Source organism: Leptinotarsa decemlineata, unplaced genomic scaffold (assembly GCF_025532065.1).
Source record: "Leptinotarsa decemlineata unplaced genomic scaffold, Ldec_3_MD MMD2_tig00026340_RagTag_RagTag, whole genome shotgun sequence".
NCBI classification, from domain to species: Eukaryota; Metazoa; Arthropoda; class Insecta; order Coleoptera; family Chrysomelidae; genus Leptinotarsa; species Leptinotarsa decemlineata.
This window is the reverse complement of record NW_027412694.1, coordinates 6069645-6097504: the sequence shown is the minus strand read 5'-3', so window position 1 is coordinate 6097504 and position 27860 is coordinate 6069645. Positions and strand designations below refer to the sequence as shown.

The 27860-nt window shown below is 35.0% G+C and overlaps 2 protein-coding genes across 3 annotated transcripts in view; one reads left to right on the top strand and one right to left on the bottom strand.

Annotated features, from left to right (window-relative positions):
• Window positions 1-27860, bottom strand: part of LOC111507534 (low molecular weight phosphotyrosine protein phosphatase 1) — a 59761-nt gene that overhangs the window by 21205 nt on the left and 10696 nt on the right. The window lies entirely within an intron of this gene.
• Window positions 10-27721, top strand: LOC111516033 (arylsulfatase B). The gene is made up of 8 exons (XM_074183471.1): window positions 10-357; window positions 8349-8508; window positions 9271-9512; window positions 11399-11654; window positions 20421-20578; window positions 20794-20929; window positions 26428-26589; window positions 26963-27721. The coding sequence occupies exons 1-8, from the start codon at window positions 250-252 to the stop codon at window positions 27445-27447; spliced, it is 1707 nt and encodes a 568-aa protein (XP_074039572.1). The 5' UTR covers window positions 10-249; the 3' UTR covers window positions 27448-27721.

Below are 27860 nucleotides of genomic sequence, written 5' to 3'. Positions count from 1 at the left end.
AATGAGAAAGTCATCAATCGTGAATCGAATCAGCTCTGCCTAATACATTTTGGTCGGTCAAAAAAATCTCAGCTATTCACGTTTGTGAAACGAAGAATGCTTAAAATCAGATAATACATGTAATGAAGGTCGAACGTTAGATAACGTTATTACAATGTATAAGAACGACTAACATAGTTGATCAAATTGTTTGAACTTTCAAAAAGGTCAATCAAATATTTTTGTCAATTCAGTTTTATAAGAAGTACCATGAGAAAATCAGTTCTTATAGTTTGTGCCCTGAAAATTGCAATTTTAGGAGAGTGCACTAATTTGGGTAGCAAACCACATATCGTTTTTATGGTGGCGGATGATCTGGTAAGAAATATAAAGAAATGTTATTCATAGCATAGTTTGATCGAGAGATCTGACGATATGTAGAGGGTGTATGGACAGTCTTCGATGTATTTTACTTGTGTTTGTATCATGTAACTACAGTGCACAAACGGCGTTGTTGAAACACTGTCACTTGTTCAGAAAAATAGTTTTAGTGTAACGCACATTTTCTCAAGACATTGTTTATCAAGTCCAGTTTTGGTACCAAGCCGCTATGCTAATTTTATAGTACAACGTCCTTTGACCTTAATGCCTTTAGTAAACAATAATAAAAAAGTGATGAGATATTTGATAGACATTCATTTTATTCTCAGTAAATAATTCCTTTCGCAGATGGAGTAAGAATGTGCTGTTTGTTTGAAGGTGCTTGACAATTTTTTTGCTGATATTTTGAGGTTCTGACTTCCATTGTCGAATATAGTGTTGACTTCAAATCTAAGAGAAGATACATGAGTGAAATACTAAAAATACCAACTATTTTTTCCTATACAGTATTTTCAATGCTTCACTCATTTATCTTCAATTTCATATTTATTTTTAAACGAAGAAAGCCTTAAATCTACAACCGTTAAGAATGCGGAGATTATGAGATACAAACGAATCAAGCAGTTGATGCCGTTTAAATTAACAAATGACGCCTGTCACACTTAGGTTAAGGTTAGAGATGGCATTTGTTACTCCTGCTGATGCAGTTGAAAACTTTCGTTTGTCGTTCGTTGTTTCAGCATATTGTTGCCGAATCAACATATTGCATGATAGTATAAAAAATATTCATTTTTTGATTTATTACCACAAAGCTAGTTTCAACTGCGTGCAACTGCGGGCGTCTTCCAAAGACTAGACAATTAGAAAGTATTTTTTCTGTCTCTATATTCTAAACGGCTTTCCACCACTGATTTTCCATAAATCGGTCACGTCGTCGAAAACGTAACAATTTATCTAAATGTTAGACATCATGGACATGGACATCAAGTTTTCATGTTCATATCTTCAATATTTATTTTATTTTCCCAAATACGGTTTGCTGTTCAGTCACTTTACACAAACCTGTTCAAGCCATATCTTCCCCACACAACACATCTTGGGGTAAGGGATCATTGTGTCTGAGAATCGTATGCACCAAAGTAGCTGCAACAAACTAATAATAACAAACTCTACCACAGTTCAGAAGAGATTTCTGCTGATTTGAAGCAATACATTATGATATTAATATTCGAGAGAAGGAACTCCACGAAGGACTCGTATAATATTATTTCAGATCTGTTTTTCCCGCCAAAAGTGATTTGCTATCTATGATTGATCAAAATACATCGAGTAGATATACCGAATCTAGGTGCCAACAAAACACAACTTTTTTTATGGTAGATTGCTAGTTTGAGCTCTTTTCTCATTACGACATATTCGGCGTACCTACATCAAACCAAATAACGTCTCATGTATGTAAAATCACAGTGAAAGAACATAAATATTGAAAGGTTAACAAATAATAACCTCTGAAAACCACGGGTGCTTTCAGTGCCAGTTATTATGCTCAATAGAATAATTGCGGTAACAGATATTTCACCGCCTCGGATACCAATAATTCGTTTGACGAAATACATGTGCAAAAATTGACTTAATTTTACTTCTCTCCAGACTGTTTGTGAAATGAATCACATTAAAAAAGTCGCTGATTGTGAAACAGGTTCTGTTCATAACAATAAGATGCAGCTTGAAAATTTTGTACTAAATGACCCACGAAGATAGCAGTGCTGGGGAAAGTTGTGATGGACCGTCGCTCGCAATTACGCGAAAGCATGAGTAAAGAAGTCATTAATGATAATTTTCTATTTAATGTGTTTTTTTCGTTCGAATGTACTTTCTTCTTGAATGGTTTAGAGTAGGGTGCTAATGACGGTTCTGAACTTCCCCCCATCACTTGACTTTGACCTTATACGACGTCACACGACATTGAACTATGTGCACGGTATATGACCTTGAATAACGCCAAACAACCTTGAGCTATGAATACATCATATGACCCTAAAGCACGGAGTTAGACCTTAACGATTGACTTTGCCCTTGATACTTGATTGATCTTGGGTCGCATAAGCGCTAGTAGCCTCTCAAATCTGTTGGTTTCAAGCTCTGATATAAATAATTGCTATAAGATGGCGACCATAACCACAAGTGATAAATTGGAGGTATTCGAGGAGCCCATGTTCGACCATTCCCTCATGAGCATATATATAAACCGTATAGTTCACCGTATTACAAAAATTCAGATGAAATCAGAATACCTATCAATTTTCAAGACCTTATACTCGATATTACAGACAGTAACATTTATATCGAAGGGAAATCCACACCTTCTGATGTCACCAAGCGGTGCTACCCATCCAATAACGCTCGCGCCTTTCTCTTCGACAAAATTCGCTATGAAATGGGTGGCAAGTGGCTGTTGTTTGAAAACTCGGCATAGCCACTATAATGCAATGATATCATTCGGACAAACATTTTCAAATTCGCTACTACCGATATGATTGGGGCTTAATGTGAATAAACAAAGATAAATTGGATTCAGTGAATTACCCTTGAAATATCTCATGGGTTTGCTGAAGATTACAATAGGGGAATATCGAATGTAAAGCATGCGTCATTCATTGCGGAAGTCGATGCAGATTTTGAAATGAATAAAACCGAATGTAGAATCAGACATATTGTGCCGGAAGACCGCCAGAAACTGAAACTACTGAACCACATCAATAAAAGTGGCAATAATGCTGAAGTGAAGGTGGTAGGTGGGATCTCCATGAATTGCCTAAACTTCGTGTGTCTGGAAAGACCTCAAAACATCATTATCGGCTTTCAAAACACCGATCGATCCGAGAGTATGACAAAGGATGTAACAAAATTCATATATGCGAGTATTATATTTGAAGTCTAAAGTATGCCCAGATGACAATTGGAATCTGAATGACAAGAAGTTACGAATTATCAGCCTCCTATGCATATGAAAACTTCCAACGTAGCGACTATAATAACGCTATCAGTGAACCAATGATGGATACTGGCAGCTTTCGAAGTAACCCACAGTTCATTATCGACCGCTCCCACCAAGCCAATGCTATGAAGTGATTCACTGTCGACATCAAGATGAATTTTGAGGCGCACAAAGTCGAAGTTTCCAGAACAGACCAAAGTATATGCACTCATTCTTCACGATGCTGTTTTGGCTTATACACCATATTTCAATTATTCACAATGTCATTATTTGAGGCTACAATTTTCCCTCTTTTACATACTCTTCTTCCTCCTGTGAGTTACAATACCATGATTTCGATTGATATTTCTCTCTATGATATTCTGCGGTAGGTGTCAGAGAAAAAAGGCTCCAAGTTTGCTTCGATCATCAACAACAGAATTCATCAAAATACAAATAATTATGACAAAGTGTCACACCAAGCTCACATTTCTCGTTGCTCTCTAAAAGTTTTCGCACCTCTTCAGCATCAAAACATACACTCAAATCATAATTTGATGAATATAAATCATCAAAACTCAGATCGGATAACTACCATGCCGCCCTTCTTATATCAGAATCCACCGTTTCCGGCTAATCTTTGGCTGTGTAGTGTAGGAGGAAGAAGATCTCTGAAAAATCACAAATTACATTCATTATTTTGGAAGTTATATTGCGAAAGAAAAAAACCGCTCACTTGAAACTCGTCCATGTTTGAAGCGAAAAAGTTAAATACATATTTCATATAAATATATCATATTTTCACAATTTTGAAGAGGGTGGAGTTATAACCAATAGCTTCAATCAAAATATCGAATTTCACCAACGAGCGGGTCTTGGCTCCACTTCACGAATAATGTCTTATGTGAATTGCTCTGTGACACGCTTTAAAAGCCATGATTTGGAAGAAATATTACATTCCTCATCCAATAAAACTACTTGAATGATGTAGAAAGCATAGACATTTTTTCAATGATGTTATAGGTTTCTGCTCTATAATTTAACTTTGTTGAATAATCGGGAAATTATTCTTTTCAAGGTCAAATTTAAAATTAGACATTTTCAAAAAATTGTGAACCTACGGTTTGAGAATATAAAATATGTTCACCTCTATGACGACGACGACGTCAACGTTCACTGTTTGGTTTATACTTGTAGCGTGCACCTTGGAACTCGAGAAATACTCATCACCTATTTAAATACTTGAGTTGAATAAACTGAATGTGAAAGCATGAAATTCCGAGTTTGAATAGGAATTATCAGGAAGGGAGAGATTCAATGTTACACCTTCTATACATTCAAGGTCATATCCCAAGCTTAAGGTCGTGTATAAAGAACAGAGTCGATCATCAAGGTCAAACTCCGTGCTCATAGCTCAAGGTTGTTCAGGGTCATATGGCCATAGAAACATTGGAATATATTGACGACAGCATTTGAATGAAATGTGAGTTGGAGTTTCCCCACCTATTTTAGCCAAGCAATAATCAGTCCCCTAAAAAAATTAAAGGTTTAAAAATACTCCTCCCCTGTCTTTGACTAGAACTTCACAAGAGTAGCTTCATCTACCACGTTGCACATTTTTTCATAATTATCCTTCATGAAATATTTATCTTCATTGTTCCGCTCAAGTTACCACTATTTATCCCGGTGTTACACCATTATACCCGGTACAATTCAACATGTCGCAAATTATATGTTAAGGCAGACGTTATGAGGCAACGCAGGCGAGCGCCTCATACGGCCGCATTAACTGCAGACTTGCCGCAACGTGGCAACGTGTCGCAAATTATGCGTCGAGACGGATGTTGATGAAATACATTGTCTCTCAGAAGAGCGTCACATACGCTCGTGTTCGCTCGTCTGCGTTGACTCATATCCGACAATGTATTGCAATAACGTCCGCACCATATAATATCTTGTGCCTGTACAACGTTTGCCTCAACAATTTGCAGCATATTGAATTTTACGCCGTCTGCACCTGGTCTTGAAGTTGGAAATGATTAATTAGATGTGATTTGAAGTTATACAAACCGAACTATTAAATATATGTTTTAAAAAATCAAAAATGCATTTCAAATAAACATACTGATCTGTAAGTATTTCAAATGTTTTGAACGTTAAACAATTCTTGAGGGGATTTACATGAAATAAACAAATCATATGTAAATTATTCAGTTGATCCTTGATCAGAAAAATGTTTGTTTGAATGCTGAATAATTTAGGAATATTATTCCACATTTATTACATGTAGCGGTTCCAGGAGAAGATCCAGGAATTGCGATCAAGAGGTCAAAGGCTTTTTCGGGTTGGGGGAAGCCGATAGTGGGAGTTTTTGTAATAAGAGACTTCAAAAGAAAGGGTGGTATATGTTTCTTAGCGACACGCTAATGGCATCGTCGACAGTAAATCCGGCCCCTTTTCATCTGAACCACCGCCCAACTCTACTGTGTTGGCATGGCGAATGGCATATCACGACGTCAGGCCCTAGAAGCAGTAAACCGTTCACTTTTGAGAAGTTCATACCAATCCGGAGTCAATGGTTCTACTACAAAATTTCTGAATTCTAGAATATGATTTGATTTTGCTCACCAGTGGCGAGTTCCTCTCAATAGTTCTCAAAAAGACAGGTCCCTTTCTTCGATACATGGTTGGACCTATTTTTGAACTGCTACAATACTTTTCAGGCGGGGCCATCAATAGCCAGCGACTTTTCCGCTATTCAAGGAACACAATAGTTCAATACTCCTCTCAACTCTTCAAAGTTATTTGAAGAATGACACCTATATGCAGTTTTGCTGATATGAATATCATTCATGAATTTCCTAACCGTGATACACACAAAGTGAGAAAACACACACGCTTGAGTTTTTGTTGTCTAATTGAGTCACCCTTCACCTTTCTCTTATTTAAAGTCATATATCAACCCAATATTGTTTATTAGGCATACAATATTAGTGATTAGTTTTATATTCATGAGAACTCGTTTTCTTCTTCTTGATTTTAAATCTTAAATAAATACTTGATTCATGTAATTTTTTTATATATAACGACATACTAATATGAGTGTTAATTTTATAGTTATGAATGTATTTTGAATAAGTTAAATGTTTTTTATTAGTACTTGTGATATACTGTTTGGAACCTTTGGTGTAGTAATGAATATTACTGGAGTTTTTTCCCAACACCAAATCGTTATTTTTACACCTCGACACGTGTTTCGATCACCAAGTGATCATCTTCAAGAGGAAGATAAAACTAATAACTACTCAAAACTAAAGCTACTTATACTAATCAGTTACATCATACAGGTAGGTAATCAGTAATACCACCCATACAAGTGTACCACCCTAAATAAATCTTACAATTGGCCTTTCTATTATTTACGATATGTCCTTATGTATGTTTAAATGTTACAGCTATATATAGAACAATTTTCAGCTATATAAAATTAGTTTCACAATATTGCCTATCTAAATATATTTACAATGCGTCTTTTTGTAGTAATCAGTAAACCCAACAATATTATTTCAACAAGCTATATAGTATGCTATTTGGTATTGGTCCGTTGTCGTTATACATAATATTATTATGTTTACTTATTTCCACACTCTCATAGGCATCTAGTTGCCTGTTATTAACTTGTCTAACTAATCTTAAAGAACTGAAGTCTATGGAATGGTTTTGTTGCAAAATATGATGGGCGACTGCTGATTTTTCAGGTCTTCCATATTTTAAGTGTGCTATGTGTTCCTTATATCTCACTTTAATAGATCTTTTTGTCTGTTGAAAATTTTTTTCAAGGAACTAGGTATGAAGGTGGTTTTTAAAACAAGTCATACACTGCAGAACCTTTTGAGAAGTCCAAAAGACAAAGTCAAGAATTCGGAAAAGTCTGGAATTTATGAAATTGAATGTAAGGACTGCGATGCAAAATATTATGGACAGACAAAAAGATCTATTAAAGTGAGATATAAGGAACACATAGCACACTTAAAATATGGAATACCTGAAAAAGCAGCAGTCGCCCATCATATTTTGCAACAAAACCATTCCATAGACTTCAGTTCTTTAAGATTAGTTAGACAAGTTAATAACAACAGGCAACTAGATGCCTATGAGAGTGTGGAAATAAGTAAACATAATAATATTATGAATAACGACAACGGACCAATACCAAATAGCATACTATATAGCTTGTTGAAATAATATGGTTGGGTTTACTGATTACTACAAAAAGACACATTGTAAATATATTTAGATAGGCAATATTGTGAAACTAATTTTATATAGCTGAAAATTGTTCTATATATAGCTGTAACATTTAAACATACATAAGGACATATCGTAAATAATAGAAAGGCCAATTGTAAAATTTATTTAGGGTGGTACACTTGTATGGGTGGTATTACTGATTACCTACCTGTATGATGTACCTGATTAGTATAAGTAGCTTTAGTTTTGAGTAGTTATCAGTTTTATCTTCCTCTTGAAAATGATCACTTGGTGATCGAAACAGGTGTCGAGGTGTAAAAATACCGATTTGGTGTTGGGAAAAAACTCCATTAATATTCAGTTTTTATTAGTATATATTAGGAATTCCTATTTAAATAAACTACTAATACTAAAGTAAGCTGAAACCGAGTATTATCTTGTTTCTTTGTTGAATTGTCCATTAAAAAAGAAAATAACGTTCTACCAATGTAGGGAATTTGTAGAAATAAATTTGAACAACGGCATCGGTTACATTGGGTGCTCATTCGTACACGACAACGAATCCAAGATATTAAACATTATCGAATCGATTCAATAGCATGTGAAAATAGTATATATTAACCAGACGTTAAGGTGTTGTTAAAAAGCCACCTTTAAGATGACATGATGAATAATTTCGGTAGAGATGCAGATTTCATCCTCAGTTACATTTGTTTTTTAACAAAAGCATTGTTCAATTGACGCCTTGTTACTTTTTCAGGGTTGGAATGACTTTGCTATTCACGGCTCAAATCAGATTCCCACTCCGAATATCGACGCATTGGCTTATAATGGCGCCATATTACACAACTTCTATACACAACAATCGTGTACTCCTTCGAGGGCCGCTTTGTTAACTGGAAATTATCCAATAAGAACAGGTAATGATTTTATAAGATCCAAAATTACTAACAATTCGCAAGTGCACATCTAAAGGTTCATATTTCATTAGGTTTCTATATTTTTCACTTCCCATGTTTCATCTTTTTTTCAATATATTCATTTATAACTGAAGTAGAAACATTGAGGAAAGAAACTCAATACGAATGCGCATATTATTAATATGTCTCGAAATTTCGATTTCAATGTCAAAATTATGACTTTAACCTCGAAATTTCGTGCTAGTTCGGATCAAATATTGCAACTGAATTTTGAAGCAGTTATCCTCAACCTACTGAACCAATAGATAGTTGCCCTGAGTGGCGTCATTCACATCCAATAAAAGGGACCGCCCCAAATGCTGGACTAGTTATATTTGATGCACCCCCTTAGTAACGGTATCAAATAAAAGAGCATGCTGAACAGAATACGGAAAGTAAAATGACATTACTTTAAATACAATAAGGCAGGTTGACCAAAATGGCAGACTAGTTATCCTATACACCCTCATGATATGGGTATCAGATGAAAGGGTTCGATGAAAAGAATACGAAAAATCAAGTTACTTTAATAATACGGCAGACCGTCCAACTAGTTTTTTGCTGAAAAGATCACGTCACTCTAAATCGAATATGGTGGGTCAGTTTTGTATGCCCCCCCTGATATGGGTATCAAACGATGATAAAAAAAATTCAATTGTCATCCTTCTCTCTAGTTATTTTCAATTCCAGATTAAGAATTTAAAAAAAAGCATTGCATTTCAGGTCTTCAGGGTATTCCACTGGACTCCGGGGAAAACAGATCTCTTCCAATCGATATGCCCACTATGGGAGAGAGATTTCAGGAATTGGGCTACAAAACCCATATGGTAGGAAAATGGCATCTGGGGGCAGCATGCAAAGAAGTCACCCCGACAAAGAGAGGTTTTGACACTCACTTCGGTTATTGGAATGGTTATGTGGGCTACTTTGATTATAAAATATCAACGCCCATTAATGATACGCATGTGAGTAAAAAATAAGAGCAGAGCTTTTCCTAGTGATTCCCTTTGCTTATGCTGTATAAAACAATACGCCTGTTTCAATAAATTGAGGTCAACAAGGTCAGGTTTCGATATATTTACATTCAAATATTTTAATGGAATTTAGATATAACCACTACTTTAAACTTATCTCCATAGACATACTCTGTCCTACCTTCAGCTTGAATGAAAGCATAATATTTATGACTGAGAAACATGAAGTCATGATAAAATGAAATCATGAAGTGAACTGAAGGAATTTTTCCAGTGCTTTAGAAATATTTTACTTCTTATAGGTTATATATTACAATCAGAGGGTCTTCCAACAGGGACTTCCGACTTGACAATTGATAACAACCATCTTATTGAAACTACATCTGTCAAATTAGTGGTCATTGGCAGTTGGCAACTGACCCTAATTTTCATCGAAAAATTATCTTCAGCGATGAGATCCATTTCTGAATGAATGGGTACATGGAACAAATAAAATTGTTGAATTTTTGACAATACCAATCCGCATGAGATTCAAGAGCATCCAATACATCCCGAAAAAGTCACTTTTTGGTGTGGATTTTGGACTGGGGCGTCATCGGTCCATATTTCTTTGAGAACGACGTTGGCCAGGCTATCGCTGTCAACATGGAGCACTATAGGTCAATGATTACCAACTTCTTTTGGCCTGAATTAGATGATCCGGACACCAATGACATGTGGTTTCAACAGGACAGCGTTACGTGCCATACAGCTCATGTCACAATGGATAGTCTGCACGAGCGATTTGAGGGCATAGTCATCTCACATGTAGGTGATGTGAACTGGCCACTGAGATCATGTGATTTGATACCGTTAGTCTTTTTCTTGTGGGGTTTTCTCAAGTCGCAGGTGTATGCGAATAAGCCACAAACCACAACGGTCCTCAAAGCCAACATAACCTATACCATCAGTCACATTCAGCTTGATTTATGCACCAGAGTTACGTGAAATTTGGCATTTCGGATGCGCTCCACCCAGAGAAGCCATGGCGTATATTTGAACGATGCTATTCCACACATAATGGCATCAATAGGTCTTTCAAACAAATAAAAAATTCGATGATATCACACACACGCACATACACCCACTTTGTTTTATTTAAATGTAAAGATAGGAAGCGACGTATTTTGTTAATAACGACCCATAAAAATGTGTTTCAAATTGTCTACTAACTTTTCTGTAAAACAGCTAGTTCTTTTATCATTTCGGGAGGGAAAGGGGCTAAGCATCTCTCAATATACGGCATTGTTTTTTGTGTATATACTCTGTTAAAAAATTCTGCAAGTTGTTCAAACTTCCATACAATCTAATTATATTCCAAAAAATCAGATGAGAGATGGAGTCTAACCACCCTCTAAAAAAAGGAAAGGCCCACCTTTCAAAAAATGAAGTGTCATCCACTATATATGTGATTCCACGGTGATATACACAGCGTGTATATCAGCTCCAAAATATATTACTTGTAACGAGACGACGCAACCAAACAAATCTCATCAATGAAGATCTGGCAAAAATCCATTAACGTAAAAAGATGGAAAGAAAAACGCAATGAACCCATGAGACTGCAGTGTTTTCTGGAGAGTCAGAAGAAATGGAGAAGTAAGATGGTTCTCAAGTAACAAAAAATGGTGAACTGATAAAAGAACTGCTCTGTAGTCACGGTTGCTTATGACATTCATAGGAATTGAGGTGGAATTTCTCTTTGTTAGCTCATTTGACTTTTCTTTTCGTAATTTCTTGTCCTTCAGCTTGGTTACTAACCCTAAATGTAGAATAAATATAAATGAAGCCACAACATATTTTAGTATTCGTTTTTGTGATCAAATATATGTTTAAAGAACTTCACCGGATTCGATCTGCACAATGAGTTCAAACCAGAGTGGGGACTAATAGGACAGTATGCCACTGAACTCTTCACAAAAAAATCTTTGGAAGTGATAGATAAACATGACACTGATAAACCTCTATTTTTGATGATTAATCATCTTGCCGGTCACGCCGGACATGATGGGGTAGAACTGGGAGTACCTAATGTAACTGAAGCAAACAAGAAATATGGATATATCAAGACTCCAGAACGACGGTTATTAGCAGGTTAGTTTCAAAATCAGAGTCAATTTGCCCCATTTTTCATTAAATCACACCAATGAAAAGAGTTCAATACTAAAACAGTTGAAGTATGAATTACTTGGTCTTTGAAAAATGAAAAAGTAACTGCAGCATTAATCATACATTTCCGAAAAAACTATGGAACGTGTTTATAGTCTTTATCGCAAACCAAAACATATATTTTGGGGATTCTTGTTCATTTTACGAGGTCCGGCTATTAAATAACGAGACTGGTTACGAAACAGGGTTTTATTGCAAAAATTATTCTACATTCGAATGCTCCCCTTCAATATACTCCCCTTCCCTTTCCATAGGTTTTTCCATTGATCGAAGCAGTGCTGGAAGTCTTCTTTGGTGAAGGCCTTTAGGAGCTCTGCCGTTTTTTGGTTTACCGTTTCCATCGACTCAAATCGAGTCCCTTTCAAAGCAGATTTTATCTTCGGAAACGAAAAAAAGTCACCAAATCTGGCGAGTACGGCGCGTGTTCAAGCACTGGAGTGCATTTATCGGCCAAATACCGCTTCACAGATAGCGCGTTATGGGCAAGTACGTTGTCCTGGTGCAAAATCCACCAGTAGTTCTTCCACAACTTGTTTCTTACGAACTCGTTTTTGCAGTGTTGCTAAAACTGACAAATAGTAAGTCTGGTTGACAGTCTGGCCCTCTGGAACCCATTCAGTTATCACGATAACGTTAATGTCGGAAAAAAAAGATTAACATTGCCTTGAATTTTGATTTGGACATTCTTGCTCTATCGCCCCTCACCGAAGTGCTTACACCATTCAAAAACAGGCGCATGAGATTAGGCCTCTGGCAACAATTTATAGCACTCAGAATTTTTTTCAATTTAACGAGAAATTTTAAATTGATACGTTGCTCCTGTTTTTCGTCACACATGGTTTTCGGCACGAGAAAAAAGACGTTCGTTTCAAACCGTTACTACACAAATACTATTATAGTGACGAAAACGTGTTTTGGAACGCGAATAGAGAAGATTTCCAGATATCCAACGCACTACTCGTTTTTCCCCACCCCTCTGGGGCGACCTCTAGGCGCGCAGTCTCGTTATTTAATAGACGGACCTCGTATATTGTATGTATGAAAAAAAAACCATAACAATATGTTTTTCCGTTAACCAGCTGTCGTCCCTCTACGAACGACAGCCCTCAAAAGTCGAAACTTGTGCGAGCTAATGATTAACAAATGCGATTTTTTCTATTGGTTGGTACTTCAACAGTAAAATGCACAGAAGGCTAAACGAATAATTAAAAGAGGAAATGTTTGTTTACAATGCATGAACTTGAAAGGACTCAACCGATTTTAACAAATTTTTCATCTATAGAAAGCTGTATTTTATCTCTAAAATATCAGACTCCTACGAAAATTGCAATAAAGTAAGATATCAAAAATGTGCCTAGTTAATACTTTAGAATACAAGGAACCTCTGGCATAGATTGAATCAAAAATAAGCAAACCCCAGAACTGCAACACTTTTCTCGACGCGAGTTCCACCAACCACGTTGGCGTCTTCAGAAGATAAAGCAGACTTATTTCTATCTCTAAAACTAGTGTTTATTTTACATCATTTAACAGGGAGCACTTTCACTTTCAGACCCACATCAGTGGTTTCGGGTATTAGAAATTCTCAGGAAATTTTCTCGTGAAAGTTCTCGCTAATTTCAACTTATCAATGCATATAAAGATGGACGATCGGCTGTTTGGAAAGGGGCTTTTGGTACTATTCATAGTTCTCATGCTACACTTTTCAATTTCCAGACTTTCGAAAGCAAGCAAAAATCTAGTGTCATGTGATAATCTCAAAAATTTCAGACAGTTTTCATTTATTCTATGGCCGTTCTCCACACCGATCTGTTGGTCTCCGAAATCGGATATGTGATGCATGTTCTTTGAACCGAGTTTCAACCAGCTCGTTTAATCTGACCAATATATTTTTTGTCGCAGTCCTCACAGTTGAAGGAAGGGAAAAGCTTAAACTGGCTAAGTTTAGGGATAACGTAGGGAAATTGAATCGAGTATAGCAGTCAGAGACAGAAATACTGTGGAACTTTTTTCTGTTCGAGCTTTTATTGTCTCTTCATCGGGAACTCTACAATTACTGATTCAATTCAATGGATTGTGTTAAACAACATTATACTGCTTACGGAAGTGAGGTTGAAATGAAGTTGGTAAAAATGTAACATAGGACCTTTGTTACTGCTTATAGTTTTCATACCATACTTTTCTATTTCCAGACTTTCGAAAGCATGCAAAAATCTAATGTCATTCACCAATCTCAAAAATTTTGGACAGTTTTCATTCATTTTATGACTGTTATCCAAAGCGTGTTGAGCGACAATGGATTTTTCTGGTCTCCGAAATCGGATAGATGCTGCTTGTTCTTTGAAACAAGTTTTAATAGCTCGTTCAGTCTGATCGATATTTTTTGTCATAGTTCTCACACCTTATTTCATATATCTCCAACTCATCAATTTCCAACACTGGTCTTCAGGAATAACTAATACGTTAAAACGTAAAACCTCTTTATTTTTCAGCTCGTACAAGTTTCGACTTCTGAGGGTTATCGTTCGCAGGCTACAGCTGGTTAACAGAAAACAGATTTGCCCAGATTTTTCAACAGGCACTTGAATAGATATCATCAAATGAAAAATAACAAGAATTATTTTACAGAAAATCGTTCTAATCTCAAAGTAAACCTAGGTTTCTGATTCTTTTCCAATGGCGAATGTTTCTCCTGACGAAAATCAAGTAGTTTTCATAAAAGAGCTCTAAAACAACGCATTTTAAACTTATCATTTCAACCTTTTTCTTTAAAAAATTATTTAAATACTTAAAAAAGGGGAATGAAATAATGCATTCAACATTTAAAGGAATTCGTTTCTATTTCACCATTTGGCAACATCGGTTATGGCTAATAAAGGACAATGAATCTGTTACCTGTATGAGACAAACAGAGATGACATATTTCAGAGGCGTGGTGTTCTGTTTACTTATGTTCCGAGTTCCAAGACATTCTGTGACATATGAAATTTTGTGCACCTAACCTATCTTCCTCTATATAAATAAATAACAAAACAACTGTTGTTTATGTGGCTTGTGGAGGTGGTATTGAACTATAACTTATATTTTGCCTCAATTGTTGATTTATAAAGATAATTTACCTTTTTTAAAGTAGAATATCTAGGTACGTATAAATTATTTCAACTTGATATAGGCGCTGTTGCCAATATGTGAATTAGAAACAAATCCCTTTAAAAATTAAAACCCAACATTTGAAACATCAATTTGAATACTTTTCGAAGTGAATTTGAAAAACTCATGAATTAAACTCAACTTTATTTTGTTCAAACTTGCATTTGCTGTAATAACCGAAATTGAGGAACATTCCCCATTCGTCATCTGCAGTGTTGAATATTTTGAACATCGATCCAAACAAATTTAATGAATACTATTCGAATATTTGATTGTACAGAAGAAAAATCTTCACATTGACAGGACGAATAATCATTCATATTACTTCATAGCTGAATCTATATACAGTGTGTCTCACTTCTCATGGCAATACTCCCGTATCTTCCGTAATAATTGAGGTAGAATGATGAAACTCTCAGGACTGATGGAAATGCTAAAAATGCACATACCACCTAAATGGGGTTGGCCAAAGTGATATAAATTGCCCGCCACTAGCGATAGAACAACCCATTTTCACGGTAAAACATACTAGAGGGCGAAATAGGCTCAAAATTCCTTCAGATTCGTGATCAGGACTACCAACTTACTACGAATACACGTTTTCCCTGGAGAAATTTCAGTTCTGTGGTTATTGAAGTAGATTTTTGTTTGTTTTGACATCAAAACACGAACCCGCCCTAGAAAATCAGAATTTTTACATGATAAATCAATTGCTAAAGAGAAACTTGACTTTGTTTTCACATAACTCATTTATTTTTTATTTTGGTGTCAGGAAAGTTATTCCTTCTCACAAAGTCAATAAGAGAGGAAATGTTAATTTTGTAAGTGGAATGGATACATTATATCAGTGAGGTGTTAGGATGGTTAATGTTAATTCAGATTCTCATCTTTACATTATTATCAAGAAACCAAGTGTTTTTTGTGGCGAAAAATTTTATGTAGTTCAAAACTCTTTCGAAGTAGTACTCTCAAAATCACGTTTTCAATTAAAAAACAAAACAATCGATTTCAATGGATTTAATTGTTGACAATTGTATATTTTTGTGCCTACTATCAAACTTCCCTACAAGCGAACACATTTTTCTATGCGCCTTCTATTATTTCCTCCAACTCTTCGCAGTTCTCTAGGTGTGATTTCTCTACACGCTCATATAAACTTCATTTTTCAACCTTCCCCATTAATGAAAATCCAGTGGAGTTAGATCTGGGGATCGTGGTGGCCATACTACGAGAGGGCTATTGGGTCCTATCCATTTCATAGATAGGTTTCTATTCAACCAAATCCTAGTTATGCCACTATTCTGAACTGGTGAACCATCTAAGTGAAAAACCAGGTAGTGTTTCATATCTAAATGTAGTTCTTCCAACACATCGGAAAATGTATTTTCGATAAAATAAACGAATAGTCGTCCGTTTCGATTTTGATCGAAAAAAAAATGGCGCGATATTTTTGTTCAGAATACCACACCACATATTAATGTTCTGAGATATGCGGTCTCTACAATTCACCACCCAATTTGGATTTTGGTCAGCCCAAATTCTCATGTTCTGGGAAGAACATGAGAATTTGCATCCATAAGCAATCCTTTATACGGCGGTATGTAGAAATTTGGGTTTAAACGCATGCATTTTATGCCTCTTTAAACACCTCCATATTTTACTGCGGCTCATATTGAGTTGAAGCGATAAGTTTCTCAAACTAATTCTAGGATCAGCTTGATAAGCCGCCAATATGTTATCATCTTCAATGGTTTTACAATGTTTCTGTCCTTTGTTACTTGGCCGGTGTTCACGAAAAGATTATATATTTTATGGACAGCTACCTCTAGCGGATGTTTTCTATTGAATTCAGCAGCCGCTTTACGATAAGACATCGCGCCTTCACCAACAATTAAAACAATTTCAATTTTTTCTTGAAGTGACAGACGTGCCATGTTGAATTTTGTTGATAAAAATGAGCTGATGTCAGTTAAAATAGAAACTTCAGAAATATCAAAATATGAACAGGAACTCACGAACAGAAAACAACTGGAACACAGGAACAATACCAAACACAAACACAGGAACAGTGAACACAACAGGAACAACAAATGCAATGAAAACTGGTCTGGGGGTTACTACAACAAGATCTTTCAACAATATTGTCAAGTTGACAGTAAATATCAATGAGCAACTGTTTTTCATGGTAATCTCAGGGCATCCCATGATTTTTATTTAGTAAAACTGATGTAATTCAATCCCTTCAAATGATTTCAGACAACAATTCAGCAAGTAGGTAAAATAATCTAAATTCTACCTGTTTACCGAGTGCGATTTTTTCTTTAAAAATTAACGATTGTTTCGGTTGGCAAAATGTTTCCTCAATATTTTAATGAAGGACCCCGCATATTTCTTATGAGAAATGGCTTGCCGTGAATTTTGTCGAAATTTTGATATGTTGAGGTTCTTGATGTGCTGATTGAAAGGGTCCACAGCCAAAGCTCAAAAATGTACAGTTTTCGAGATGTGAACCTTTAAAAATAGATTGTTTCCATTTTTTGCGGCAGAGCTCTCACTTCTGGTTGGGATAGAATTTGGATATTCGGCACCCAGAATTAGTTTTACGAATGGTCTTCCTCAGTTATATTAGATGCCGCCATCGGTAATTTTTCCTACACTGCTCCACACTATCTCGATAATCTGAGAATGTGGTACTATGACATTTTCCTCACAGCCAAAATAATTTGTGAAAATCTTTGATACTTTAGAGTACTCTCCAGATAGAATGAAGGGGTTCAGGTATTGGAAGCGAACTATTTTGCCCCCTAGTATGTTTTACCGTAAAAATGAGTTGTTCCATCGCGAATGGCCGGCAGTGTATATCACTTTGGCCAACCCCATTTAGGTGTTACGTGCATTTTCAGAATTTCCATAAGTCCTGAGAGTTTCATCATTCTACCTCGACTATTACGGAAGATACGGGGGTGTTTCCATGAGCAGTCATACACACTGTAATCACTTATTTCCAGCCGTATAGGATTCAAATGTGTGTTCCAGCTGAGATTAAATTTTGGGAGAAACCTTTTTGATTTTCCATTTCTCGATATTTGTTTGTATCTGATTCTCCATCACCATTCATCACAATTCATTTTCTTTCAAAATGAAATCTCGAAATATTCATCTCTTCCAACTACCTACATCGTAGGTCCTGGTAAATGACTGCCGGAAAACAACTTTCCCGGCTAATAGATAGATAGATAGATATTTATTCAATTTCTTATGGTTGCTTTACAACATGAGATAAGTCACAGTACATAAAGAGGGAAAAATTCTCATTATATAAACATTAAGAAAAAACATCACAAACATTCTAGTCGTTACAAATTGATTAAGAATAATAAGAATGAAATAAAATAATAAAATATTTAAATATAAACACATGTTAAAATACATTGAAACAAAACTGCCTAGTCGCTACGTTTTTTATACTCGTCTAATGAATAAAAGGCATGGCGGATGAGAAACTTTTTCAAAGATAGTTTGAAATGTTTCATATTGGTGATGAGTTTCAAGTCTTCAGGCAAAAAATTGAACAAATGTGCTCCAGAATATAGAGGGCTCTTTATATGTTGCTTTCTTTGCGAGTGGTGCAAATGGAAGTCATTCTTCTGTCTGGTATCATATTCATGGTAGTCACTGTTTCTATTCATATTTTTAGCATTTTGATATTAATAATTTGTAGAGATAGATAGAAATTAATGTTAGGATATTGTTTTCAATGAACGTGTTTCTGCACGTTTAGTCCAAATCATATATTGACCTTATGAATTTTTTTTTGTGATATGAAAATTCTGCATGTGTTTGTAGCTCTCCCCACACGATTATGTTACTACTAATGATACTGTATATTAAAGTATAATATAGGTTTACTAGGTGGTGCCTATGAAAACTCGATTTCAGAGTAATACATGCAAAGTACAGCTTGTTGAGTTTTTTACACAGAGCATCAACTTGTCTATTGAAAGAAAGTTTTTGGTCTAGTTCGAGGCCTAGGAATCTCGTTGATTCTGAGTTGTGAACTTCTGTGTTACCAACATTTATTGATAATTTATTACTGCGCTTTAAGATACTAGTGAATTCAATGGAGACCATTTTCTTTGCATTATTGATGAGGTGATTTACTTCACACCAGTATGTAAATTCTTTTATTACAGTATCTATTTTGGCCTGTACCTGATTGATAGTTCCAGCTGTAACAACGATTGTTGTGTCGTCTGCGTATACGAAAGTACGTCCTTGACTGATGTGGTTAGGAAGGTCGTTGACATACAGCAGAAATAGCAGTGGCCCAAGAACCTCACCTTGGGGTGTGCCAATCTTTATATCAAAATTTTCGGAGAACTGCTTCTCAACCTGCACCTTAATAGATCTACCGGACATATATGACTCATTCGTTTTTGAATTGGACCTCGGATGCCTAGAGCTTCCAGTTTTATTTGTAGATACCAAGGGTTGACAGATCAAAGCTTGTCCAACCACAAGCTTATTTTCGTTGATGCTATCATGTATATATTGTACAAGATCTGCTGAGGCTGTTTACCACGCTGAATATTGAATTATATCCGACAGACATTCATGCAAGATACCTCACAGAGGTTAGTTTCTCGTTTATCCAGCAGCAGGATCATGCTGAAATCATTCGAGTAGATCACCTAAAGACCGGTGTCAAGGTATTACCTCTCATCAGTGCAGGAAAGATCCAACCAAACAGCAAAGTGCCTGGGACTGCACGTATTAAACCTTCGTCTTAGAGAAAAATCGTTAACTATAGGATATTCACGTTAAGAAGAGAATAACGTCACAAAATGACAAGTTGCGCCGTTGCCAACATGTGCAAACTTTCAAATTATTTTGTAATGTTGATTTGTTTTATTACTATCAACCTTACTTACTATTAACTTAGTTGAAATACAAATTTGTTGAGACTGTTTCGACAATGCTTTAGGCATATTGAATATATGCAGGTCTTATCAAAAGAAATTATTAGTTCTGAAAAGAAAACAAAGACTGACAGTTGAGCAACTTACAAAATGAAATTTTACTAGTTTCATTGCTATTGAACGCATTTCATTAGATATTTTAACGTTGTCATGTTGGCTATAGGAAATTACCAAAATTGACGTCATTCTCTTCTTAACGTGAATATCCTATAGTATCAGCTCCATCTCGTGAACAAAACCCCAATCGGGAGAGAAACATCCCATGTACCAATACTCTAACAGGGATCACACAGTGTCTGAAGACTGTATCGAGGAGAGATAGAAAATAGATATTTCGAAATAAAATCCCTAAATATTCATCTCTCCCAACTACCTACTCGGTAGGTGTAGCATTTATATCATGTGGAATTTTATTTCAGTAACTATTCTTTTATTGAGTGATGATATCTTCTAGAGTAGATACTGCGCTACCATTTATTATAGAACTGAGTTGGAATATTTACAATAAAATACAAAATTCACACCCTAACTTCTCTTTGAAAAATGTATATTTATTTTTCAGATATCGTCAATCACTTGGACCGATCAGTTGGAGAAGTAATCACAAAGATGTCTGAAAAGAAAATGCTTGATAACTCCATTATAATTTTCTTTTCTGACAATGGAGCCCAGACCACAGGAAAATATCAAAACTTTGCATCCGGATGGCCTTTTAGAGGGGTAAATCAACAATAACAAAAGAGTGTACCAATGAACTATTTCTGCTACTAAAGCCATCTCTCTCAAGAAATTCTAAATTGTGAATGCACTACAATGCACTACAGCATCATCGACTACAGTTAATAATTGAATGCAAAACATTTGTCTGTGAGAACTATTCACTGATACACTCTTTATATATTCAATGATACCATATCGAATATTCACATTTTCAGTTGAAATTCACTCTCCTAGAGGGAGGAGTAAGAGGAACGGGAATCATATATAGCCCACTATTGGAAAAAAGGCGATATGTTAACAGACACCTCATCCATATCACGGACTGGTTACCTACTCTCTATCACATCGCAGGTAAGTCATTTCAGGTTCAGTGGAAATACGATGAAGATCCATATTTTGTGTATAGATATCCGACTTTGCTATGACCTTCAAAAATAAAGAGGTTCCGATCTTGTTTCCCGTGAAGGCAATTTGAAATTTTTACTTATTCCAGTTGAAATCTCAATATCCCTTTATAACGGTGAACCAAAGTGATAGTTCACTTACAATGAATGAAGTACTTAATGGAAACAAAATCACATTAAAAGAAAAAATAACGGACGCGTTCTATAGATGGCTGCACCTTGTCTATCAAGGTGCAGCTGCAGCTGCACCTTGATAAACAAGGTGGTGCTGAGCAGTTTCCAGGCGTTAATCAGAATAGTCCAATGACCAAAGTATACAATAATGACGCGAATCAGGATTTGAATCAAATTTGAAGCATATCAACTTCAAAGTCAAAATTGTCACATCAACTGGCCGTCCACTTGTTTAGCATATTTTTCATAATCGTGTTGATTGTCACATCAAAACTCAGTGACAAGTTCCTCGGGACACTCCGTTGAGGTGCCAGATCCGCAAAAAAGCAGGAGCGAGATCATCTTTTTGTAAATAGGCCGTTTCTTTTATGTTTTATGTTCAAAAATGCTGTTTTTCATTTTTTTCGAATGGAATTGTTATTGGAATTGTAAAAGAAAAATGTTATTGTATTCGAAGTGTACTATGACGATGTAATAATAAATATTCGATAAAACGTTTCGTGTTAACATGGCCAACATCAACTTTTTTTTTTAATACGGACCTGTCTTTTTTATTATAGATATTAATAACTACCATCATCAGTGACAAAAATTTTACATTTCGGTCCTGTCGTTACATCTTTTGTTAATTGTTTCGATTTTGTCAAAATATAATTCAGAAAACCCAATAAATTCGACAGGTAGGTACCCTAACACAATGAAAGTTCGTACTTTTTCGTTTTGGAATTTTTTATATGGCCGTAATCCTTTCGAGGCTTAGTTCTTCATATTCAATTATAATGAAAATGCAACAATATTGAATCCTCTAGTACAAATCTGACACAAATTTATATCATATAAAAATTCCATGGAGTATTCATACATGAAATACCCGCTCTCACTCCTTTCTTTGATCCATTGCATTTACCTTATCTCTCCAATATATTATATAACATATAATATGAAAACTTTTTGTTTTGTTTTCTATTGTCATAAGGATTCATTTAAATTTGGAGAATAGGCACAATACAAGCATATTCTATGCTTAGGTGTAATTATCGACTTTTTAATGAATTCAAAATAGCACATAAAATAGTTATTCATGTACCTAATCTAATTATTCAACTGAATTTAACTGAATATTTAATTGAATGTTAACTGAATGAATAAATTGGAAATAAATTGGAAATTGAAATTCGTAATATTTTTATAATTCACAATCCTGGAAGTAGGAAAAATATCAGTTTTTGGTCAAAATTCACTTGTTGTATAATTTGGTATGACCAAATAGCATCTCAATTCATTTACCATCTTAAACGCATAGGCTTTGCTTGATTTCTATGGCAGGAAAAATGAATGCGTTGTTGAGAACTGTCAGACGTTTATTTAGTTATGCAAAATCAAATAGAAATCCTCTTTTTGCAAGGAATATATATGTTGAGCTATACCCGAATCGCCGTATTCCGAACATCCAAATGTTTGGACGATTAGAAAAAAAATTGAGGAACTATTGTGCATTTGACAGAAAGAAAACAAGAAAATGTGTGGTTACTGGAAGTGTGAGGAATCAAATAAATGTTATGGGTAAGCAAATATTACCACATAAAAATGCACACAGTGAAAACACCTTTTTTTTTAATTTAGGATTGGCCAGTTACAAAAAGTATGCCAATCAATGGGGATTTCTGTAAAATCCACCAGAACTATTTTGAAAAAAAACAAATATAAATGCTACAGGATACGCAAAGTTCATCACTTCAATGAAAAGGATTACAAAAGGAGAGTACAGTTTGCGAAGTGATTAAGACGTAGAAATAGGGAAGTTGGAAATATTTGTAAAGAAATAATATGAACGGACGAATCAAAATTCACCAACGATGGTTGGTTTAACAGAAATATCCATTATAGGTGGGATACAAATGAACATTTATATGCGGAAACCAATTTCCAAGAGAGGTTCGGATTAAATGTTTGGTTGGGAATTGTGGGAACAAACATCCTTGGCCCTTTCTTTTACGATGATCATTTAAATAGTGAAATGTATCTTCACTTCCTATTCAATGAATTCGATGGCTACTTAGATGAATTGCCACTGAATAACCGACATGAAATACAATATTTTTAACAGTACGGCGCTCCCATCCCTCCATTATGCAGCAATAGTAAGCGAACATTTAGATGCAATATTCCCAAGAAAATGGATTGGAAACAATGGAGCAATTAACTGGCCAGCTCGATCCCCAGATCTAAATCCTGTCTGGGGATACATAAATGATGAAGTTTTTTCAACACCAAGTACAAATATCGACCATCTCAAAAAAAAGATAAGAGATGCATGTATTAGTATTACACCTATTATGCTAGAAAATTGCCACAGATATTCTCTGGACCGAAACCTATGTACATTCAACAAAGAAGTCGTCAATTCAAGCATTTAATGTAGATTGCCATGTAGCTTTGATTTTCCGTATTGGTTTCATTTTTCCCAACACTTCATGATGAAATAAATTGTTATTCTGTTTGATTGTTGTCACTAATGATGGTGGTTATTTCAAATGAAACGCTATAAAAAATATCAAATGTGATATACCCTTCAATTGTGAATTTATCGCTTTATCAATATCTGTAATAAAAAAGACAGGCCCGCATTGAAAAAAAAGTTGATAGTGGCCGTGTTGACACGAAACGTTTTATCGAATACTTATTATTACATTGCCATAGTACTTTTCCATTTCTTGATATTCTTCGAAATAATAATTCCATTCGAAAAAAACGAAAAACAGCATTTTTGGTTTTGTCCGTATAACTGGAGAAGGGCGAGAGTCTCCGTAAATTTTATTCGACCACTGTATTGTCCCTGATAACAGTTGCTTTTTTCTCAGTTAATCGTCTTCGTATCTGTTACGGTTTAGAAAGAAACGGCCTGTATGTATGATTTCGTCTATGGCTTTATAGTCTATAGTTTTATAATCTATATTAATCGTTTGCCACATACTACAATAGAGAATACCCCGTTGCACTACTAGAAAAGTGCAAGTGAAATTTTTACACAAACAAATTGTTATATTTTTAAAACATGATCTCATAACTGGCAGTAGTATCCAGACACGCACATCAAGTTTATAAATATAGACTGGTAGGTATGAGGTGAAGTGTACATATCTGTAGTATTTGTAAAAGTTTACAGAAAAGTAGAACAATTTGTCGACCAGTCTGCTGTTACTTGTGGTATACCTCATTCTAATCTATTTTTTTGTAGAGTTCGTTGATGAGTCAGTCTCATTCAATATGCTATTTTTGTCAACCAAATAAGTCTGTTGTAGGTGCTCATACTGAATATTTCATCTCACTATGCATTTGAAATTCTTCTGAAGAAATCACCATCATAACTTTTCATGATACTAATATTTTTTGCTGTGATATTTATTCCATAAAAAAATTAATTGGAATTTAAGAATTAGTTTCTTCAACTTGTGAAAATGTTTTAAATCGATATAAATATTATTAGTACTGTTTCAGTCACATGTTAGGTGAATGGTTAGGATTCTAACAGTTTTTGGAAAAAGAAAAATACAATTTTCAATCAAATATATTCTCAATCTCCAAAATCTATTCAATGTAATTTTCTCAAAAAAATTAAACAGTTTGAATATAGCCCAAGTATATTTTGAATAATATCTACTTCATTGTCATTTTTACCTGTTGTTAGTTTATTTGATAGGAAGAATGAAATAATTAGGAACTTTAATCTGTGGCATCTGTTGGCAGGTGACATGAAGTATCAACAATTAGGTTCCAATCATATCAAAAAATAAGTTGTTCAGCTGATCATCACCTTTTAGTTTACTCCAGTTTACTCTATAAAACGAATCAAACAGTGTTCTATGTGCAGAAATAACTCTGTAGACTTGAAACGTAAGATTTAGTATATTTCAAAATCTGTTGGAACCTCATCGTTTATCCACTGGACATATATACTTATTGAGGGTTCCAAAAGCACTTCTTCGTTTGATTCAGAACTGCCTACAGCTGTACAAGAATGTGTAATTGAATTTGTTAGAATTTCTTTTAGGGATCGACCGATACAGAAATTTTTACCGTTACCGACAATCGACCCATATCGATAGCCTAAAGAACGATGCACCGATTTTTCGGTTGTTCATTTTTTTTCGTTGCTGGCATCATAATCAAAATCAGGGCGTAGGGCGTTTTTTACACTTTACAATTAACAATAAAAGATTATATTGCATTTCCGCAATAAATGATATTGCCAAAGTAAAAAAAAAATGTGAATTTTTCAATCGAGATTTTCGTTTCTGATATGTTTGGGGACGGACGTGCCGATAATGACTGCCCACAAAGAAGGTACGCGGACCATTGTTGAAGATCAAATTCACTTTGTGATATGACTGTCCGCCGTTATAGAACGAGCCACCATTAAAATAATTATTAGTATTAATGTTAACGAGAGTTGTATAAGTGTTTCAGGAAAAATAGCACCCTCATTGACGCCGGTTAAAGGCCGGGGTGGACCAAATGTCCACGTGAGAGTCCTAAAGTGGATTTACATAACACCTACCCCCATTCACGCTGGTTAGAGGCCGGAGTAGATCGGATGTCCACGTGGAAATAGGATTGCATCAATTATATGAAAGATATGTGGTTTTATAATAAAAAAGTTCGACAAAAGCGAGATGGCAGCATTGTTTCGAGCAAGACCGAGGAAGCTCCTGTGAAACTTTGATAGGAGGAGGATGGACAAATGAACCTAGAGAGAGACCAATCACTCTACAGATGCTTGTTATGAACTTAAAAATCTGCAAGAACAAATGAATATTCCAATAAAAATACTCATTGGAGATATACAAATCAGGTTATCCGATTTATATCTTGGATGATTTCTCGTCATTTTAGAGCTGTTAGACTGTATAGTTTTTCATGAAAGTGCTGGTAAAACAATGCGTCTGTGCACCTCATCGTACAAATTTCAAATCGATATGTTGTTTCGTTCAAGATATAATTGAAAATACTCACCATGGGGTAGATCAGAGAAGCCACAAAAATAAAAAAGTATATATTATTTCAAAGGAAAGGAATTGTTTTTTATATTTGTTTGTCTCATGTTGTTATGATAATTTGATTGTAATTTAAAGTGATTCAATTATTTCAGCAAAATAACTACATGGTGATGGTCACTCGGATAATAACTACATAATCATCCCGATAAATTTTAGCAGAATGAAATATTCAGGAACGATTTAGATTAGTATTGATGAAGTCAATTTGTTGCAGGAGGGGATACGAAAGCTCTGGGGAAAATCGATGGAAAAAATCAATGGAATACAATTTCCAGAAACGATACTACAAAGAGAACTGATATCTTGTTGAATATTGACGAGGTAAATGGGTATTCCGGAATGTTGGGATATGGAGGTCAATACAAGTTGTTGAATGGTAAGTCATCAGATTACTCACAATAATTACTCAAAGACACTTGAAAATAATTCGGATTTCTTCAGCTAACGTGTTTATATAAATACGTCACAAAACAACTCGAAGACTACTAAAACAATCTTGGAAGAATACACGAAACTATAAAAAAAATGTTTTTTTAATCGATTAATGCAGTTTAAAGCAAGTAATCATAACTGAAAATAATTAAAAAATTATTGAAATGTAATAGTGAATTAAATTATAAGTAACTCCATATAACGTAACTTTTAATATTATTTTAAATTAGCAAAACTCATTCTTATTGAAAATATATGATATTGTTTTTAACGGCCCCTTTACAATCATATATTAAGAATCTTTCTCATTTCCACAGGATCCTATAATGATGGTATATACAATGGGTATTATGGAGACCATGGAAGAGAGCCTGAAAACCCTGACTATAACATCCAGGGAATACTAAACAGCCCTACCAATATTGCAATCCAAACTATTGAACAGAAACCACTAACACCAGCCCAAATAAAAAAACTGCGAGCGGAAGTTGATATGAAAAAGTATAAACCACAAGGAACTTATCCTACATTCACTTGTGATGAATATTGTCTCTTCGATCTTCACGCAGACCCTTGTGAAACAACAAATCTCATTGGAGATGAAGAAAAACAAGATATCGTGAAAAATCTCAAGAAAAAGTTATTGGCTTACAATCAACAGTTGGTGCCCCAAACTAACAAACCCGTTGATGTGAATTCCAATCCGGCTTTGTTCAATAATACCTGGTTTCCATGGTTAAAATGTAAACTTCACAATAATATCTGGTTGGGCAGTGTTCATGATATCAAAATATATTCTTAATCTTATCGTAGTTAAATTTATAAAACAGAATGTAGTTATCATAGGGATTTGTTTATAACACACCAGGGACTATTGTAAGACTGTACCATGCACATGTTATCGGTAATATATTTTGTTTCTTTCATTTCATCTGGCTGATATTCTGAACCAAAAGTGTGTTAAACTGGAATTCTTAACATGAATATGAATCTGCTTATTATTAGGTAACGGCTGGTCCGATTTTCATAAATGTAATAATATAAAATACATTAATAAATCTGAATTGAAGGGGTTATATTTTTTTTGCATGATCTACACATCCATGTATAGAGTTACTTCCTTCCTTTCTTTGGAAGACTCCCTCATCCTTCTTTTTTAGTATCAAGATGGAGTAGTAGAAAGCCAAAAACTTTCTTTCCCAAAAATTAATAAAT